Source organism: Eschrichtius robustus, chromosome 9 (assembly GCF_028021215.1).
Source record: "Eschrichtius robustus isolate mEscRob2 chromosome 9, mEscRob2.pri, whole genome shotgun sequence".
Lineage (NCBI taxonomy): Eukaryota > Metazoa > Chordata > Mammalia > Artiodactyla > Eschrichtiidae > Eschrichtius > Eschrichtius robustus.
In genome coordinates, this window is record NC_090832.1 from 32,958,871 (window position 1) to 32,981,504 (window position 22,634).

The following is a 22,634-nucleotide window of genomic DNA, read 5'->3' on the forward strand; positions in this document are numbered from 1 at the left end:
CTCCTTGCAGCTTTTATCTTTGCATACTCCTTTTGGTTATTCCTTTAACATAAATTCCTAGGACTGAAATTCCTGAATTAAAGGGTAAACAACATTCTAAGACTTTTGATGCCTATCACCAAACTGCTCTTCAGAAAGGCTGAGACACTTTATACTTTCACTAGCTGTATATGGGAATAAACTTTCTGCACCCAAGCCAAAACACTTCTTTTTTCAATTCTGACCAATTTGACTTATAAAAATAATGTATTACTTAATTCTACATTTCTAAGGAAAACTAACAAGAAAACACACTTGAAAAAGATTAACACAGGTCTTCCATTACTTATAAAATTTTCTAAAATGTTATATGATTACACAATCTTAAAAATAGTGAATTACATGCTAAAAGTTCTATTTTATGGAAATACTACATTGGTACAGGATTTTCATGTTATTTATAATTTATTTTTCTATATATTATCTCATTAGAGATACATGAAGATCTGATTTATTATTATTTAAAGAACAGGAACTTAGACTCCTATAGCTTAGGACCGTGACTTAGTTCTGCCACTGCCCATAATTAATAAGTAATTTATTCTGTGCCTCAGCCTCATCAATAAAGTAATGACAATAACATAAATCTCCCACACTGTTATCACCACAAACATCAGATAATGGAGGAATACTCCTACCCTGTAAAACTCCATGTAAATCTAATGTCTTGCTGCTATCATAACTAGTATTATTCTTAACAGAAATTCTAAATGATCCTGTGAGGTAAGTAGAATGCACATCATTCTGGTTTGAGAGTGAAGTTAACGCTGAAGCCAGAAACAGAGACGAGAGCCTGAAGCTCCTGACCCGGAACTGCTACTACACTTCACTCTATCGCATTTGGACATGGACTGAACCCATCTTCTTATACGTTTGTTTACTTTATGAGAGGTACTTGACTTTTATTAATCTAACTCTAATAAAATCTGACTTTATTTATAAAAATATTTCTCTTAACTTGTCCTATATTAAAAAGCAGGATATTCTGAAAAGTCGACATGCACTATACCCCATAAGAAAACACTGACCTTAAATATTTTTAAAAAAGAACACACTACTGGAAAATGAAGTATTATATCTTCTCCTGAATAGATTACCTTAATATGATGTATCTACTTTTTTCCTCCAAATATATACTTAAAATATTAAAAGTCAGTCATAATAAAAGAGAAAACTTATGTAAAGTAAAAAAGTGGAAAAATACTGACTCACAAGGATGTGCGCAGCCACTTAATTTGCATATTTCTATGGCTTTACTAATTTAATTCTCAGACTTCACAAATTAAATGTCTGCTAAAGTTTTCATCTAAGATGTCTTGTTAAAAAAAAAAAAAGACAAAACAAAACCACAACAGAACACTTACTTTTATTCGGTGATCATCCGTGTCTGCAACTGTTGCTACTCTAATAAACATGGGATTTCTTTTGTCTATGACCTCAAGCTTCATTTTTTTCTGGAATCCATGTGGAGGTTTCTGCCATAACAGAAAATTTTATACAGTGAGATTCAGAGGAAGGGAAGGTGAACTCTACGTCACAAAGACAGAATTAAAAAAAAACAAAGATGAGCTATTACGAGAACTAGCCTTTCAAACTCAAGTTCCTAGAATGGCTTTCGACCTCACTCTCCCTATCGAAAAAATAATCCCAAATCACATGGCCAAGCCCACAGGCAATAGAAACAGCCTGAGCAACTAGTCACAGGAGCAAACAGAAAGCCAAAGATCTTAAGGTGAAATTCAAAATACTATGGTTTTTTTGATTAGCCATAGGAATGACGAGTTTCTTCTCATTAGTTGGAGGTGCCTTGGCAAAAATCAACAAACATGAAAATTATTTTTAAAAAAGAGGGAAGAACCTTCAAGTGGCAAAGATGAGACACAGAGATTAGAGGTGGTAGTGAGACCAAAAAGCAACAGATGTCTTTTTAAGAAGAGAATTAGCAATCAAGACACGCAAGATGGAATTGCTCTACTAAGAACAAGAACGAGAATGAGGACCTACAGCTACCTACACCTCAACACTCAGCAAAAACCCATCAGCCTCTGCAAAATTTACGGGCAGAAGGCAAGGTGATTGCTAATGGGTGTAATAAAAGTGTTACTGTGAAAATCAAGTGTGAAAATTATGTAAAGGATGCAGAACAATTAATGCAAGGTACCTAAAGGCCAAACGAGAGAAATCTTAATTTTCTCTCTGATATCACTGTGACACTAGATATGCAGACTGAGCTTGATGTAATTTTTTCCAGTTCAAAGCAAAGTGCAAAGCAGCTCTTCTTCGTACGAGGCTATGTTAAAGTTAGAGAGTCAGGTAAAATCCATAAATATGACATGACTCTAAACATTACTCATTTATAAATCCTGAATTTACTCTCAGATGGAATCATACATATTCTTTGATATGGCTTTTCTTCATGTAATATAGTTTTTCCTCTCAAAAATTTTGATGTTCTTTTCTTATGTATTTGGGTCCATGCCTACTAATTAATTCTATCATTAAACATCCTAGAAATTTATGCACAAAAGGATCCATTAAAGAAAAATGTTGTTTATGATAGACTGTTCACATTTTTTTAAAAAAAAATCAAGTATTTAAAATATCTTTCTTTTCCTTTAAATTCATGGGAAAATACAAATTATAAAGATGTATGAGATTTAAAAAATTTAAAAATACATTTCATTTCTTATTCTTCCCTTGCACACAACTGAGGTTAACTTTGAATCTTAATATGCAAGAAGCAATGACCCAGAGTTAGAAAGATACTATTATAAAAACAGACGACCTTGCATTTTGGTAGTCAAACATGCTGATTTATAGCAATAAAAGAACAAAAAAAAAAAGCCCAGCATCTCAGCTTGTCATAAACAAACCCAAAGGAATGATCAAATATAATTTTCATTATAAAACAATATCTCTTCCTGTTTGGTCTTTCAGAATATCTAGCTGGAAAAACAGAAGTGTGCTGTACAACCAACTCACTGCAAACCAATTCAAATATAAGTATTTTCCAAGGAGACTTTCAAGTCCAAAATGGAAGTATTTTTTAGATGCCAACAACAAAACCCCCAGTAACAATTTTGCCTTTCAAAACTGTAAAAATTCAGAAACATCTTCTTTGGTCTTCTGTTTCTCTCCTATTCCTGTTCACCCATACTCTTTCTGTTCTTAAATTTCAATGACTGAACACTATCATCAACACAAATTAATCAAATATTGTAAAATATAATATCTCACCACTTTGAAAGCTCTTGCAGGAGCAGGTAAAGAATTGGTTTCTTCTAAGTATTTGTCCCAAGAAAAATGTTTCACATTTGGATAACCTAAGAATAAAAACAGTAAATCCTATCAGGTTTAACCAAAATGATAGTGAGAACCACAAACTGACCTATAAAATTATGCGATATTGTTATCATTATAATGAAGAAAATTATGTTCATATTACACAAAATAACTTTAAACTGGCTACACATTCAGAACTACTTGTAATAATGAAACCATTTTCATCTAGATCATGATGTCTTTATTAACTTTTAAATGAAAATTTAATATATACAATTTGCATTCTCAGGTAAGGATAGTCTTAAAACACAAAATACACACAAACATAAATACCCTTTAAAGTCTAGCAATTTTACTTCTAATAATCTAGGAAAAATTTCATATGTGTATACAAAGAAAATGCATCATTGTTTGTAAATGTGAAAATGTAAAAACCAGTTAAATGACCATCAATATAGAAATGTGCAAAATATATATATATATAGTAAGTGTAAAATAGAAAGCATTTATTAAAAAGAATGAGGCACGTTTATATATATCAATACGTGAAATATTCCACATAGTCATATTGTTAGGCCAAACAAATAAGTTAAAATAAATCCTGGAACAGTATTAACAAAATGTCTAAAAACAAATATCCTTCCTCCCTCCCACCCTCCTTTTGTTTCCTCCAGAGTCCAAAACCCAGTAGGAAGACATGAGTAGGAATTAATGTTGGCCCAGTAGGGCAGGAAATTGGCTACTTTATATAGTCCCCTTTATGGGGACTGAAAAAATAAGTAAATATACTGGAGACAATAGAAGCCAGATTTCTCACTGGCTAAAAAGAGAGGTATAAATATGAAAAGTGAAAAACCAGAATGAATTCAGTGGTGTTGGATGTGAATTGAAGCTAATGGTATAAATTCATGGTTTTCAATATCTACAAATGCATATAGAAATACACATAAATTTTTTAAATGTTTACATAACTATATTTCCTATGTCTACTAAGAGGCTGGAAGCAGCATTAGTCCAGTAGCAGTGAGCACACCTAGTGTCTAGGTCTTAGTGTCTAAATATCATTCTCTATGAAAAGGAACCATGGAGTCTGGGAGAAATGGGTGACTTCAGGGTTGGGTCAGGGAAAGCACAAGATAAGCCTAGCTGTAGCAGAAAATTAGGAAATTCTCCAAAAAATGATAAAAAAACATGTCAAAAGGACATAGAAACCAGCTTAAAGGGGCTCCCACTGGCCAAATCTGAGAAAATCTGGCCATAAAAATAAATAAGGTACTGTAGTAATGGATTATAACCCATTGATGACAATAGTAATGTATGGGTCCATGCTGATATAAATAAACTGAATGATAAATAGGAAGATGAGAAAACTATTCTTTGCAGAAGAATGTCAACTAATTATGTACAAGGAATGATGAAATAAGAAAAATTACCATTTAGCAACTGTCAGAATAATAATTCACACTAGAAATATCAACAGATGCTAAAATTAGTGAGTGACATGGGAATGAAGTGCAGGATATTTATACAATCTCAAAGTGTCTCCCGCAAATACTTATCAATTACAGAGAGAAAAAAAAACGACATCTGTGAAGAAGCCTGGTAACTACCACCTTGATCAATTACTAGTAAAAATCAACCAGTAGTGACACAAATGGACATCAAGTGCCACCTGAGAGGATGCAATGAGAACACAGCACTGTTTCTGTGATATTCCTGCCAAAAATGCATACCCTGGGTCTAATTACGAGGAAGCACCAATCATGCCCAAATTAAGTAATATTCTACAAAATGACTGATCTGTAGTCATTAATTCTCAAGCATGTGGCGGTCATAAAAGTCAAGCAGAGCCAAGTGAAGGAGACCAGAGAAATATGACAACTGAGTAATATGCCTGATCCTTTGGCTATAAATGACATCACTGGTACAACTGACAAACTTGAATGGGTCTCTGGTTCAAGGGTATAGATGAGCCATTTACTGTCCTTGCAACTTTTCTGTTCATTCTGCTGAATTATAAAAGTCCATGAAAGGAGACAGAAGACTTGGTAGTCTGCCTCACATCAGAAGTCACTAATAATGCCTCACACCACCCCTTCCCAGGGTACCTAACCCAGTGCTGTGAAGACACAGCCAGGAACCTGTTGCTCACTGGTCCTGTTTATTTACTGGATCCCTGATGATGACAAAAACGATGATAAGAAAAAAAAAGATCATTATCAAACTGGGAAATCCAAAAGAATCCTCACAGCAATTTAGATGGTGATAGTGGCAATCACTATTCACGGCTCCTAATATGACATAAGCCACAGGACTCAGGAGGACTGAATGGGAGAAATCTTCCAGGCAGCAACACAAAACCATTTTGGGCCACAAAACCATTAATACCTTGCTTTAACACTTTACGGTTTATGTAAATGCTCTTTCATCTTCAAAACGGCTCTGTAAATCAGTAAAGGACAGGAGCTTTTATCTGTGAACATGGGAGAAAACTCAGAAAGTGGAAGGGACTCGCCTCTCCCATCACAGGAATGGTTGGTACCTTGAGTGAGTAAAAGATCAGGTACTAACTGAGACGCAGTATCAAGGAACTGGGGACAAGCCTAAAACTGACACCAGCTGGTAGAATGGAATAAGACAAGTATTTGAAGCTCCAAGCTGAGTCTTTATGCTTACATGCTGCAGGCAACAACCACACAACAGCTCCTAACAAACCAAGGAGGCATCCTTTCCCTGTGATAATGACAGTCTTCATCACTCACAGGAGTATCCACAAGCAGCCACATATACCACAGTGATGCTCTGTGTTAGCTAACCACCCCGTCATTTCATATAAGCAGCAGTCACGGCACATTAGTGATATGCTCAAAAACTCATTGCCTTATGATGAAGCCACAGAATCTGTTCTTCAGCACATGAAAATAAACTCAAATTGACATAACAAACAGTAGACCCATAATCAACACAAACCTGGAGGAGTAATAAGGGTTCTTCGATGTTCTTTACACCAACCAACTGGATGAATGTGTGGGCTAGAGGCTTCACACCTGTAGGTTATATAAATTTAAAAATCGTAATTATCAGGATAAATTCTCAAATACTAGTAAAAGTTCAAAAATGTTAGAGACTGTGAACACCTTATACAGAGTTCTATTTTTTACAATCTATCTAATTTGAAAAAAATATTTGCTATACCAAAGGATTTTTCACTCTTCCAATATATTAGTACCAAGTAGATTTTTATCAGATACATATCGTATAAACTTGATACCAGGGAAATAGTTTTTGTTCCCACACAAATTGTGTTATATTCCACAACTTCAAAAATAGCAAAAATTAAAAGATAATAAATCTGTGTGAGTGTGAGTGAAGGGAAGTCCAGGACATTTGCAAGGTTTTGGGCATGGCCACTAGAGAGTATACTTAGCATTTTTTGAGACAGGAAGAATGCAAGCACAGCCTGACATTCCAAACAGTGAGTGAAGAGTTCTGTTACTAACATGTTTAACAAACAGGTCAAGTAGTAGATAATGAGCACAAAAATTTGAAGTTCAAGGGCAAGATCAAGGCTAAAAACACATACTTAGGAGTCATCAGCATTTGGGATTGTATTTAAAGCCATGAGCAGAGATGCGACCATCCAGAAAATGAGTACAGAGAACAGAAAAGAGAAGAGACAAAGAAGTCCAAGAAAGAATGACTAGTAAAGTAAGAGAGAGAAAGAAAGATGAAATCGATTAGGTCAAATGTTACTGCTAGGTCAAAGAAGAGACAAACAAGAACTGATCACTGGATTTACCAACATAAATGTCATTAGTATACTTGAAAAGAGCTGTTTTGGTGGAGCTGGGAATGGGAAAGGGCAAAAGCCTGAATAGAGGGGGTTTAAGAGAGAGTGGAAGGAGGAGATTGGTTCAAGATGGCAGAGTAGAAGGACATACTCTCACTCCCTCTTGCGAGAGCACTGGAAGCACAACTAACTGCTGAACAATCATCTACAGGAAGACAATGGAACTCACCAAAAAAGATACCCCACATCCAAAGACAAAGGAGAAGCCACAATGAGATGGTAGGAGGGGTGCAATCACAATAAAATCAAATCCCATAACCGCTGGGTGGGTGACTCACAGACTGCAGAATACTTATACCACAGAAGTCCACCCACTGGAGTGAAGGCTCTGAGACCCATGTCAGCCTTCCCAACCTGGGGGTCCGGCAACGGGAGGAGTAATTCCTAGAGAATCAAGACTTGGAAGGTTAGCAGGATTTGATTGCAGGACTTCAACAGGACTGGGGGAAACAGAGACTCCACACTTGGAGGGCACACACAAAGTAGTGTGCACATAGGGACCCAGAGGAAGGAGCAGTGACCCCATAGGAGACTGAACCAGAACTACGTGCTAGTGCTGGAGGGTCTCCTGCAGAGGCGGGGGGTGGCTGTGGCTCACTGTGAGGACAAGGACACTGGCAGCAGAAGTTCTGGGAACTACTCCTTGGCGTGAGCACGCCCAGAGTCCACCATTAGCCCCACCAAAGAGCAGGGTAGGCTCCAGTGCTGGGTCGCCTCAGGCCAAACAACTAACCGGGAGGGAACCCAGCCCCACCCATCAGCAGACAAGCAGATTAAAGTTTTACTGAGCTCGGCCCACCAGAGCAACACTCAGCTCTACCCATCACCAGTCCCACCCATCAGGAGGCTTGCACAAGCTTCTTAGATAGCCTCATCCACCAGAAGGCAGACAGCAGAAGCATGAAGAACTATAATTCTGCAGCCTGGGGAAGGAAAACCACATTCACAGAAAGACAGACAAAATGAAAAGGCAGAAGACTACATACCAGATGAAGGAACAAGATTAAACCCCAGAAAAACAACTAAATGAAGTGGACATAGGCAACCTTCCAGAAAAAGAATTCAGAATAATGACAGTGAAGATGATCCAGGACCTCGGGAAAAAAATGGAGGCAAAGATCGAGAAGATGCAAGAAACGTTTAACAAAGACCTAGAAGAATTAAAGAGCAAACACCTAGAAGAATTAAAGAACAAACAGAGATGAACAATACAATAACTGAAATGAAAAATATACTAGAAGGAATCAAGAGCAGAATAACTGAGGCAGAAGAACAGATAAGTGACCTGGAAGACAGAATGGCGGAATTCACTGCTGTGGAACAGAATAAAGAAAAAAGAATGGAAAGAAATGAAGACAGCCTAAGAGACCTCTGGGACAACATTAAACGCAACAACATTCACATTATAGGGGTCCCCGAAGGAGAAGAGAGACAGAAAGGACCCAAGAAAATATATGAAGGGATTATAGTCGAAAACTTCCCTAACATGGGAAAGGAAATAGCCGCCCAAGTCCAGGAAGTGCAGAGACTCCCAGGCAGGATAAACCCAAGGAGAAACATGCCAAGACACACAGTAATCAAACTGACAAAAATTAAAGACAAAGAAAAATTATTGCAAGCAACAAGGGAAAAATGACAAATAACCTACAAGGGAACTCCCATAACGTTAACAGCTGATTTCTCAGCAGAAACTCTACAAGCCAGAAGGCAGTGGCATGATATATTTAAAGTGATGAAAGGGAAGAACCTACAACCAAGATTACTCTACCTGGCAAGGATCCCATTCAGGTTCGACAGAAAAATCAAAAGCTTTACAGACAAGCAAAAGCTAAGAGAATTTAGCACCACCAAACCAGCTCTACAACAAATGCTAAAGGACCTTCTCTAAGTGGGAAACACAAAAGAAGAAAAGAACCTACAAAAGAGACATGATAACAATTAAGAAAATGGTAATAGAGCATACATATCAATAACTACCTTAAACGTGAATGGATTAAATGCTCCAACCAAAAGACACAGGCTCACTGAATGGATACAAAAACAAGACCCATATATATGCTGTCTACAAGAGACCCACTTCAGACCTAGGGACACATACAGACTGAAAGTGAGGGGATGGAAAAAGATATTCCATGCAAATGGAAATCAAAAGAAAGCTAGAGTAGCAATACTCATATCAGATAAAATAGACTTTAAAATAAAGAATGTTTCAAGAGACAAGGAAGGACATTACATAATGATCAAGGGATCAATCCAAGAAGAATATATAACAATTATAAATATATATACACCCAACATAGGAGCACTTCAATATATAAGGCAACTGCTAACAGCTATAAAAGAGGAAATCGACAGTAACACAATAATAGTGGGGGACTTTAACACCTCACTTACACCAATGGACAGATCATCCAGACAGAAAATTAATAGGGAAACACAAGCTTTAAATGACACAATAGAACAGATAGCCTTAATTGATATTTATAGGACATTCCACCCAAAACCAGCAGATTAGACTTTCTTCTCAAGTGCACATGGAACATTCTCCAGGACAGATCACATCTTGGGTCACAAATCAAGCCTCAGTAAATTTAAGAATACTGAAATCATATCAAACATCTTCTCCAACCACAACGCGATGAGATTAGAAATCAATTACGGGGAAAAAAACATAAAAATCACAAATACATGGAGGCTAAACAATATGTTACTAAATAACCAAGAGATCCCTGAGGAAATCAAAAAATACCTAGAGGCAAATGACAATGAAAATACGATGATCAAAAACCTATGGGATGCAGCAAAAGCAGTTCTAAAAGGAAAGTTTATACCAATACAATCCTACCTCAAGAAACAAGAAAAATCTCAAATAAACAATCTAACCTTACACCTAAAGGAACTAGAGAAAGAAAAACAAACAAAACCCAAAGTTAGTAGAAGGAAAGAAATCGTAAAGATCAGAGCAGAAATAAATGAAATAGAAACAAAGAAAACAATAGCAAAGATCAATAAAACTAAAAGCTGGTTCTTTGAGAAGATAAACAAATTGAGAAACCTTTAGCCAGACTCATCAAGAAAAAGAGGGAGAGGACTCAAATCAATAAAATTAGAAATGAAAAAAGGAAAAGTTACAATGGACACCACAGAAATAAAAAGCATCCTAAGAGACTACTACAAGCAACTCTATGCCAATAAAATGGACAATCTGGAAGAAATGGACAAATTCTGAGAAAGGTATAATCTTCCAAGACCGAACCAGGAAGAAACAGCAAATATGAACAGACCAATCACAAGTAATGAAATTGAAAAGGTGATTAAAAATCTTCCAACAAACAAAACTGCAGGACCAGATGGCTTCACAAGTAAATTCTATCAAACATTTAGAGAATAGCTAACACCCATCCTTCTCAAACTCTTCCAAAAAATTGCAGAGGAAGGAACACTCCCAAACTCCTTCTACGAGGCCATGATCACCCTGATACCAAAACCAGATAGAGATACTACAAAAAAAGAAAATTACAGACCAATATCACTGATGAATATAGATGCAAAAATCCTCAACAAAATACTAGCAAACAAAATCCAACAATACATTAAAAGGATCATACACTATGATCACGTGGGATTTATCCCAGGGATGCAAGGATTCTTCAATATAAGCAAATCAATCAATGTGATATACCATATTAACAAACTGAAGAATAAACACCATATGATCATGTCAATAGATGCAGAAAAAACTTTTGACAAAATTCAATACCGATTTATGATAAAAACTCTACAGAGAGTGGGCATGGAGGGAACCCATCTCAACATAATATAGGCCATATATGACAAACCCACAGCAAACATCATCCTCAAAGGTGAAAAACTGAAAGCATAAGATCAGGAACAAGACAAGGATGTTCACTCTCACCACTATTATTCAACAGAGTTCTGGAATTCCTAGCCACAGCAATCAGAGAAGAAAAAGAAATAAAAGGAATACAAACTGGAAAAGAAGAAGTAAAACTGTCACTGTTTGCAGATGACATGATACTATACATACAGAATCCTAAAGATGCCACTAGAAAACTACTAGACCTAATCAATGAATTTGGTAAAGTGGCAGGATACAAAATTAATGCACAGAAATCTCTTGCATTCCTATACACTAACAATGAAAGATCAGAAAGAGAAATTAAGGAAACAATCCGATTCACAACTGCAACAAAAAAGAATAAAATACCTAGGAATAAACCTACCTAAGGAGGTAAAAAACCCGTGCTCAGAGAACTATAAGACACTGATGAAAGAAATCAAAGATGACACAAACAGATGGAGAGATGTACCATGTTCTTGGATTGGAAGAATCAACATTGCGAAAATGACTATACTGCCCAAAGCAATCTACAGATTCAACGCAATCCCTATCAAATTACCAGTGGCATTTTTTATAGAACTAGAACAAAAAATCTTAAAATTTGTATGGAGACACAAAAGACCCCAAATAGCCAAAGCAGTCTTGGGGAAAGAAATGGAGCTGGAGCAATCAGACCCCCTGACTTCAGACTACACTACAAAGCTATGGTAATCAAGACAATATGGTACTGGCACAAAAACAGAAATATAGATCAATGGAACAGGATAGAAAGCCCAGAGATAAACACACGCACCTGTGGTCAACTAATCTATGACAGAGGAGGCAAGGATACACAATGGAGAAAAGACAGTCTCTTCAATAAGTGGTGCTGGGAAAACTGGACAGCTACAAGTAAAAGAATGAAATTAGAACACTCCCTAACACCATACACAAAAATAAACTCAAAATGGATTAAAGACCTAAATGTAAGCCCGGACACTATAAAACTCTTACAGGAAAACATAAGAAGAACACTCTTTGACATAAATCACAGCAAGATCTTTTTTGATCCACCTCCTAGAGTAATGGAAATAAAAACAAAAATAAACAAATGGGGCCTAATGAAACTTAAAAGCTTTTGCACAGCAAAGGAAACTACAAACAAGACGAAAAGACAACCTTCAGGATGGGAGAAAATATTTTCAAACAAATCAACGGACAAAGGATTAATCTCCAAAATACATAAACAGCTCATGCAGCTCCATGTTAAAAAAACAAACAACCCAATCAAAAAATGGGCAGAAGACCTAAATAGACATTTCTCTAAAGAAGACATACAGATGGCCAAGAGGTACATGAAAAGCTGCTCAACATCACTAATTATTAGAGAAATGCAAATTAAAACTGCAATGAGGTATCACCTCATACCGACTAGAATGGGCATCATCAGAAAATCTACAAACAACAAATGCTGGAGAGGGTGTGGAGAAAAGGGAACCCTCTTGCACTGTTGGTGGGAATGTAAATTGATACAGCCACTATGGAGAACAATATGGAGGTTCCTTAAAAAACTAAAAATAGAATTACCATATGACCCAGCAATCCCACTACTGGGCATATACTCAGAGAAAACCATAATTCAAAAAGACACATGCACTCCAATATTCACTGCAGCACTATTTACAATAGCCAGGTCATGGAAGCAACCTAAATGCCCGTCGACAGATGAATGCATAAAGAAGATGTGGTACATATATACAGTGGAATGTTACTCAGCCATAAAAAGGAACGAAATTGGGTCATATGTAGAGACATGGATGGATACAGAGACTGTCATACAGAGTGAAGTAAGTCAGAAAGAGAAAAACAAATATCATATATTAACGCATATATATGGAATCTAGAAAAATGGTACAGATGAACCAGTTTGCGAGGCACAGATAGAGACACAGATGTAGAGAACAATCATATGGACACCAAGGGGGGAAACTGGGGGGCAGGGGTGGTGGTGGTGGGATGAATTGGGAGATTGGGATTGACATATATATACTAATATGTATAAAATAGATAACTAATAAGAACTTGCTGTATAAAAAATAAATTAAATAAATAAATAAATAAAATGGAAAGCCAAAAAAAAAAAGAGAGAGAGAGAGTGGAAGGAGATGGGAATAGCTAACTCAAAAAATACATTTAAGGGGTTGTGTTTTAAAAGGAAGCAGAGAAATTAGAAAAAGGGAGGTTGTTGGGTTTTTTTTAATTTGGGACATACTCAGGGGAAGCAGGATGAGGCATATATGGAAATCTCTGCACATTAAGTTTAGAATTACTTCAAAATAAAACTTTTTTTTAAAAGATGGGAAATATCCTTCATTTATTCAAGACATATATGCTGAGCGACTACCATGATCAGGGCACCGTTCTAGGTGCTAGGGCTACAACAGCTACCAAAACAAACAAAAATCCCTTCTCCTGCTTTGGTACTGTAGGGATAATTCAAAAGAGAGGGATGACCTATCAATGCAGAAGAAAACTCACTCTGTGCGAGGGAGCAGAAAAGCGTAAGAGCGGGGGGACATCACGCACAGTTAGAGAGAAGGTTCGATAGAGATCAGAAAGGTGGGGAGACAACATGGTGGGAGCATGTGGACCTCTCTTTTGAGCATGTCTATTTTGTCAGTGATACAGGAAGCAAGCTGATCAACTGAGTGGGAGAAAAGGAGAGGGGTTGTGAAAGATTTGAGGGAATAAAAAGGGGAGTGAAATTTCCTGGAAGAATAGACAAGGACATGTAGCAGGATTATGGGGCAGGACTAAGGGCCCCGTTGAGGTTAGCAGTCATGAAAGTGAGTTAGGCCAGTCAGCATGTGGCGTCTTTCTCCAGCTATATTCAACCGCTCAGGCACAGGCAGAGAGTAGGCAGAAAGTCAGATTCAACCAGAATTGGGATTTTGCCAGGCAAACACAATATAAGGAAGTAGAGGCTATACTTACAAGGGAGTAGTTATAAAAGTATTACAAAATATACAGACATCTAGAGGCATATTACAATTAAAACCTTAAAAAAAAAAGTTGGTAGAACATTTCCCATCTGTGTTCTCAAAGATGATAGGAATCATGAAGTTTTAAAAAAAACATCAGGACCCTATGATCAAATATTTGAGGAAAATAACACATCTCCCTCTTAGAGATTTACAAAATACATCATTGGCATATTAAAGACTGAAGTTATTCTACACCAGGCATACTTCACCTTATTTCACTTTGCTTTACTGTGCTTTGTAAAGATCACATTTTTTACAAATTGAAGGTCTGTGGCAATCCTGTGTTGTCAGAAGATGGTTACCATTTTTTATCAATAAAGTGTTTTTTAATTAAGGTATATACATTGCTTTTTTAGACATAATGCTATTGCACACTTAACAGACTACAGAGAACTTTCCAGGAAATGTTGTAAGTGAACTAACATACAATCACCACTTTCCAAGTCAATCTTTCCAAGTGAGCAGCTCTGACCAGTAACACAAGATGAGCTGATGGAACCCCAATTTAATGCTGATTTTTCTCAAAATCATTTCAGTAGAAAGTACCTTTAAATTTATAGTTGAAGGTTTTTATTCACTTATTGAATATCTCCTACCCACCCTCCCTTACACTATTATTTTTCTTAATCTATATAGGGTTACATGTGTATGTGTATGTCATTATTTTAGAAATGTGAAAGGAAGACATAATGCCGCCCAGTTCATATGGCAATTGGTACATTTCTTACACTATACATTTTCATAAAAGATATTTTAATACCCAATTCCTTCCGAGGCATTATTATAAATTGTATAAGCAAAACTATGGAGCTCGATTTCCAGCTGTACTATTCTTTCCTAGACAATTATTTGGTTATGGATTATTAGTAATGATGCAGCCTTTATTTTAGAGAAATTTTTATCTTATTCTAGGGAAAGCTGTTAATTGATACAGGGATCCTTAAAAATGAAAAAATAAGTATATAATACTTTAATTTTTTTCTTCCCAATTTAAGACAACTATCAAATACTTCTAATTATCTGTCAGGTTCATGTTGATTGAAATAAAAGCATTAGACATAATTAACTCTTTTGATTCTACTGGATTTCTCTGTAAATTACAAGTAAGGAAAATACTGTATCATATTTTGGCCACTCATTCCTGTATTGCCTGAATCTTATATAAGGTTTTAATATTATTTAAATATTGATCAAAGTCACCGTCTAAAATAAACCAGGAAACTGTCTCAATAATGAAAATAAAAATAGCCCTCTTTTTATCTAGTTTACTTATAGCTCCTCAATAAACAAACAACACTTCGTTCAGAAGTTGGAAGGCTGTGAAATCCTTTGTTACTATTGAAACACAAGTCATCTCTTAGTCCCATCTAGTGTTCAGAAGCAGAAATGTAACCAAGAAAAAATATATTGAAGAACAACTAACGGTGAAACGTTTGGCAAATCGTTGCTCCCTGTGCCTTTCCTTTCTTTCTTTGGGGTTTTATGTGTATTGTTAAAGAACTCCATCTCAAAAAAAAATTTTTTTTTAAGTCCACTTCACAAGTAAGTGCAAATTATTTATGAAGGCTGCTAAGATCCAATCAGACCTAGACTGGTAAATAATAACAGAAGTAATAATTCATGAAAAATCCATGTTTGTAATATAAAGTGAGCAAACATTAAGATCCTCATTTTATGGAAACACTGAGAGGTTAAGCGATTTTGGGTTAAAAAGAAAGGGACCCTGGTTGTATCAGTCACAGCCAAAAGCTAAACAAAAGCAAGGCACACATGCTGGGCTCCCCAGATCTCGGCAGAGAGTCAAACAAGAACATTTTAAGACGCTCACTTAAGGAAAACCTCAAAGTCTTCATTCAAGCAATGGTTTAGATTCTTTGAAGAAATACAGCACACTTGGCCCCTCTCACTCCCTAAATCCAGAGCATGATGACTGTCAATTTATTTCCCAGGGCCCACTTTCCTGGCTCCCACTCTGTGCTAACTCTTCAGGGCTTCCAACACTCGGTTTTACTACTAAACCCCAAACCTCATCATACGGAGTCATCATAGTTCTCCTTTTCATCCCTAATTCATTTCCAAACCCATTCCCCACAGTGGCTGTTTTCAATATTCGTAATTTGCTTCAAGATTAAAACCTGATTTCACTAACACAGTGACTACTAGGAAAAGATAAAGGAGGTGCCACCTCATCACTCTCCCGTCAATTTTCCTTTCCTGTCTTCATTTCCTCCATGAGTGAGAATAAAGCTTATTTCTTCCCAAGGCTAGCCCCTCCTATGGGACGCGGTACCCTCAATTATCCAGTCTCAAATATCTCCCCTCTCCCTCTACAGTGGCTTCCTTCCTTCAACCAAGCTCAACACTCTCTGTGCACAGGAAACCCTCCTTAAGGGTTGACTCCCCGTCAGGCAATAATCCACTTTCACCTTCAGGGCCAAACTTCTCCGCTTGATGTCCTTTACAGCTATCTCTTCAACCTTTTGCAAACTGGTTTCTGTTTCTAAAATCCTTATTTTAATCCTCACACCACCTTGTGAGATAGGGACTATTAATCCTTTCTGCAAAGGGGGCAACTAAAGCTTAGAGGAGTTAAGTCACTTACTGAATCCCCGGGCTGCCATACCCCAAACATACCCTTTTTTGCCCCAAGGGCTTAAACATAAGCAGTGCTTTCCTGGAATATTTCATGACAACATCTAAGTACTAATTCCTATCATTCTTCATGGTCCAGTTCAAATCCCATATCCCCAGGAAGACAAAAAGAAGAAGTTTGCAATCCACTTGGAAACAATCAGTAAAAGGCCCCAGCCCCATATTTGTTCTAATTCACTAACTCAATGCTTCTCTTGTTCACAGATCTGTTTGATGATTTTTCAGTCTAACTCACTGCGATATTGGACTGAAATTCAAAGACGGCTGAAGTGGCAACCTCACTCTAGTCAACAGTCGCCTAATTCCTGTTGTCATGGTTTCCTGGTTCCCAAAAGACAAGGTCACGTGAAAATAACATTTTTTTTGGGGGGGGGGGGTTGGGTCACATATTGCTATTATTTATGATTATTATTAATATTATTACTTTGTTAATTTTTTATTTTATATTGGAGTATAGTTAATTAACAATGTTGTGCTAGTTTCAGGTGCACAGCAAAGCGATTGATTCGGTTATACAAATACATGCATCTATTCCGAAAATAACATTTCTTTAAAGCAAGATTCCTTCCCAGGGCCTGAGGGAAGAGAGGGGGTGACTGCTCATTGTGGAGCCCAGCCCTCACGCATCGGAAGATGATGGAGGGAAAGAGGCCACACGCTGCTCCGGGAGGATGGTGGCATCCTCACTGGGAGGGCTTTCCTTCTGCCATCCTTAAAGTTCTGTCCCGTATTCCAATATTCTGTGATATTTAGGATTATTCCTAAATCTAATCACTGTCAAGGGGATAGAATTAAACGACTACCAACTACCAGTGATAAAAGCACAGAGGAAACCCAGAGGTAAACCAATTATTATTCTAATATATGTATATTATTTCCTTTCATTAAAAACTACTTCAATCCTACATAAATTTAAATCCCACGTAGCACTCCTCTTTGGAAGGAAGAAATGTTTTACTGCAATTAAACATGCAGTACCACAAATGTGTGTGTGTGTGTGCACGCACGCGTGTGTGTGCATGCGTGCGTGAGCACTTTCAAATTCCCACTAAGGTAAAAAGAGATAAGATCACTGTCCAATTCAAAGGGAAAAAATCTCATTTCCAAACTATTTTAAATTGGGAAAGCAACCCGATTTGTATCCTCAATTACATACCTAAGTAATTTATGCAGATACAAACCATTCCAAAATTCGAAGATCAAAGAACATAATATTTAATAAGGCTGGAGAAATTCCAGTGCACTTAAGCAATTTTCAATGGGCCTTAATTGTATATTGAGGCAGAGAACACACCGTTATTCTTTTTCTGACAATTAACAAGATATAACTTCAAGAGTTAGAAGTATAAGTATATCCTCAAAGTACATTCCATTCTAAAAATAATTTGGTTGTGCTCATAAGAGTGCAAAATCAGAGCTGAAAGAGATCAATTTTTCCCCCTGCTCTTTCTAATAAGAACCCAGGATGCTTCCTAGTCCCTAGGCATTTGCCATCAAAGAAAAATGTGACAAATTCTTCTAGAATTCCTCATTACTTTTTTCCAGAAGAATGTTTTTAAAGGAAATGCATCTTACGTCAAATAAGCAGCTTACACTTTTAAACCCTGTAATACTTATAAGACCGCAAAAATAACTGAAACTAACATCCACCCATTTTGTTTAAATCAGGCAAAAGCTCTAAAAACAATTCTCCCTAAATGAATCAGAACTTTAAAAACAAAAAGCTCTCATTTCAACAAATTCCAACTACCGCTTTAAAGTATCATTTATTAATAAAAGGACTGGATCCTAGTCATCAAGTTGGTACTGCCACCATCACAGCACATCAAACACAGGAGGGAGAAATATGTTCCTCCCAGGACAGATTACAATATTTCTGAATTTACAGTTTTCTCATCTATTCACTCACTCAAGATAGGTACACATAATTTTAAATGAAACAAAAACCACCAGTTTGCAGAAAATACGAAAAAGAGAAGAACATGGTAAGCAATACCATGAGGATTCAATCAGCAAACCCAGAATGTGGGAGACTCAACAGGAAAAACAACCTGGTTTCTTCAATAAAAGTTACAAGGGGAAGAAAATGATGGCGGACTAGGAATCTATAAGTTAAAATTGATCAAGAGAAACATCAAAGCAATCATAAAATGTGCACCTTATTTGGACCTAAAGCAAGCAAGCAAGCAAGAAAGAAAGAAAACCAAGACAATTGGGGGAGAATGTTTAAGTATGTTAGCGACATTATGCCATTTATAACTTTATATATTTGAAGAAAGAAAAAGAATATCTTTGGAAGAGACATTCACAGATGAAATGCCATGGTATCTGGAATTTGCTTCAAAGCAATCCTGGTGTTGGGAATTTAGGAGTAGGAAAACACAGGAAACAAGACTGATATAAATTGGTAACTGCTGGTGGTAGGTAATGGCTGCAGGAGGGTCACTCTATTATTCTCACTTTTGTATATACTTGAAATGGTTTATGTTTCAATAATAAATTTGATTGCAAACTGAATAAAAAGATATCCTATGAGGAAAATTATGCTTTGCAGAAAAAAGCTGGGTTAAACATACTAAAATATTGACAAGTACTTGACTCTATGTGATGTGATCATGGAACTACTTTAAAAAAATTCTGTGAAAACCATATGTAACATGTAATTCAGATTTTAAAAATTCACCGTTTAAAAGTCTGAATAGCAAATGGCTTTCACTGTCTCTCCTTTTTTAAAACAATGCAAGTAAAACTGATGCCTGTCTGAGAATCCAATTTGAGGATTAATGGAAATTATTGATGGCTCTACTGAATATTTAAATATACACATACTGAAAAAGACAGGAAACAAGCTTTCCTGAAACTGAGCTACATTTATATAAATTAAACTCCATTTGCTACTGTAACCTTAGCCTTATTTTATAAAGATGTCTGTCACTTCTCATTGTAAGTATTCTCCAGAAGGAACTAAACAGTGCAGAAATGACTTTCACCAGCAAACTGAATTGTAGTTTCATCAATGAACATGAATTTGGTATGAAAAGTCATTATTTCAATTGCTTAATCAAAATCTCATGGTTTTATTATAATTATTTTATGATTATGTAATTTTATAATTACGTTGCTCCTACCACTTTATGTAGTATAGTCAACACCCATAAGGATTAAAAACAATATTCCTCAATTAATCATTTGTATTCAGCAATTATAAATAGTTAAGTTAGCTACTGGGCATGAAAACATGAAAGGAAGATTAAAATATTTTCCTGAAAAATGAGATGAAGGGGAAGTGTGAGTCTGTGCATACATTCACGTGTGAGTGTCTGTTGGGAGTGTGGTATGAATTGCACTTCCACAGGAGGAAGTCAACTAAAACACAAATCACAAAGTAGAATTAAAGGGTGTTATTTAGAAATATAGGCCATATGGAACAGGTAAAAAGTTAAAAATCTGAAATGGGAAAGAGTGGGACAGAGCACTGTTACTTTAGTCATAAGCTTTGCATTATTACTGTTTTTAAATCATGTACTTGGATAAACACTCAATTAATAAAGCACACAGCAATGGAAAAAATGTCTCACCAATAGTCATAGCTCTCATCCCAGTTGTCAAAATGTACGAGGAAACGATTGTCCACCATATCTGTTACCGTAGCAACACAGATGAATGCAGGGTTCTTTTTGTCTACAGCTTCAAGCTTCATTCCAACTCGAAAGCCTGATGGGATCACTGTCTATGAAACATACAGATTTAATTAGAGATAAGCACACACTTAACAGCAAGGACCTGCACCCTCTCTGCACCTCTGCTTGAAGGCCTGGCATCCATCAACTGTATTCACATAATTTAAAAATCATGAACCACTTTTACAGCAGAGTTGCTTTCCAACAAGCAGCAATAAGAAAAATGCCCTGTTGCTACACCCAATTAACTATCTGGACCTTTAAAACTTACACACCCACAACCTCGCAAAGTTAATTAATTTTAACACGTGTCTTGGTACTTTAGATGACTACACGAGTTAGGCAAGTTTTATTTACTGTAGAGTTTACTTTCAGTTTTTCTTTTCCTTTATTACAGACTTAACAATGAAAATTATTTCACACAAAATAAGCACTTAAGTTAAAAATGTGTGTAAGTCAGTATAAATTCACTCCCACTTCTGAAAAGAGGTCTTTCAAAAGAGTACTCTACTGAAAGTAGGTCATCTTCCTATACAAAAGGCTGCAAATTATTACAACTTTGATTCAACAATACAGATATTATTCACAATAGCACGAAAAGAACTGGCTGTTAACACATACAGTCATTCAAAGTAGTTTGTAATATAAGGAAATCCACAGATTATCAGCCATCTGGGACATGAAACTAAGACAATAATAAGCTCAGTAAGACTTAGTTCTTGAGGTGCTGCAGGTGTAAACACTCCTTACAATCTTTTGTGAGGAAAAGTATCCTAATCTCAGAGAAGTACTTGAATATCAGTTATATCAATCACAATACATTACAAATCATTTCAGCCCTTCTAAAAAAAATCCTTCTGTCCAGACTGAAGCGCACAGATACTATTCTAATCACTTTAAGCAAAGTAGATGTTATCTCTCTTTTTACTATAATTATACAGCTATCATTACAAAAATGTGGACAGCCATGTATCTGAATATGTTAGAGTGAAGTTCTGTCTGAGTCGAAGGATCAGGCACTAATGCTACACAGATACTGTTACTACATATGTAAGCCCTGAAATTATTTATCAGTGTTCTGACCGTAAATATTTGAGTATTCTAAGGTAGAGGAATCTAGAAATAGAAAAATTAATTGCCTCTTAGATACCGAACACACAGCCCAAGATTAAGTTTTGTGCTAGCAATGCACAGAATTTAAGACGATGGTTCAAGGCAGTGGATCAAATCCCTGACTGAACTCATCACCAGAGAACCAGACAAGGATGAGGAAACTTGGAGCAGTGACAGCAAGCAGACTGCTGAGTTTTCCACCTGACTGACCTTACTCCCTTGTCCTGACGGAGAATGACGCCGAATGACTACGCAGTATTTACATTTCAGCAATTAAGCTATCCTCTCAATTAAGACATTTAAAAATAATAACCTGGCTCATTATCTCTATTAATTACCTAAATGCACACACACACACACATCCCTCTCCAGTTCTCTAACTCAACCTGGCTTATGTTCACAATTTGATTAGAGAATGTTTCAGCCGTGACTGATGCCCTCAAAACACCCGGTTAATGTCATTTCCCAAATGAGGGTATTTGGGGTGGGTGAGAAGGTTTTTCCCCACTCCTGATATTTATTTGGAGGGAATTCCTAAGTGAAACATGACTGCCTCTCTCTACACTCTCACTCACTGTCCCTAACTGGTGAATCTGGAAGGAGGAACTGGTCACACCCTGAAGAGTAAGCTGGCCTACAGGGCATACCAGTCTCCACTCTGCCCCTCTAGGAGCAAGAGCTGTCCTGCAAGAGGGTAGTCTGCCCTGGTCCAGTGCTTCTGGGCTTGGCTGGTGAGGTAGGAAGGGCCAGTAAACCTCTTTAACCCCAGGGCTCAGAATCAAGAAACTCATCTGCCAGCAGATATAGGCCATGCATGTACTCCAACTGAGCCCTTACACCAACTATAAAGATGAGACTTTGGTTTTCCACCTGCTTGCTCTCTGTTCTTTCCAATGAGATCAGAACTGGGGCAGGGAAGAAGGCTAACATATCAGGCCTCCTCAGAGATGCCAACAGGTCAAGAAGTAGAAAATACAAACACATCCAGACTTTGCTTCTGTTACACTGCGGAACAGAGCTAGAAGCTGGAGAGAAGATTTAAATGATAGTCTCTAGCATGCAAATCTAAATGGGGCTACATGCATCTCACTATGTGAATCCCACTTGAACAGCACTCCTAAAGTCAAGTGACC

General features: G+C 36.8%; 1 protein-coding gene across 5 annotated transcripts in view; it reads right to left on the reverse strand.

The window, feature by feature from the left end:
• The window catches only part of L3MBTL3 (L3MBTL histone methyl-lysine binding protein 3), a 120,045-nt gene that overhangs the window by 50,709 nt on the left and 46,702 nt on the right, over positions 1-22,634 (reverse strand). For all 5 annotated transcript variants that reach the window (XM_068550768.1, XM_068550766.1, XM_068550767.1 and 2 more), the window contains 4 exons: positions 20,287-20,438; positions 6,292-6,368; positions 3,277-3,362; positions 1,404-1,514 (listed from right to left, as the gene is read on the reverse strand). In XM_068550768.1, the coding sequence (XP_068406869.1) occupies positions 1,404-1,514; positions 3,277-3,362; positions 6,292-6,368; positions 20,287-20,438 (426 nt within the window). The remainder of the gene's footprint in view (positions 1-1,403; positions 1,515-3,276; positions 3,363-6,291; positions 6,369-20,286; positions 20,439-22,634) is intronic.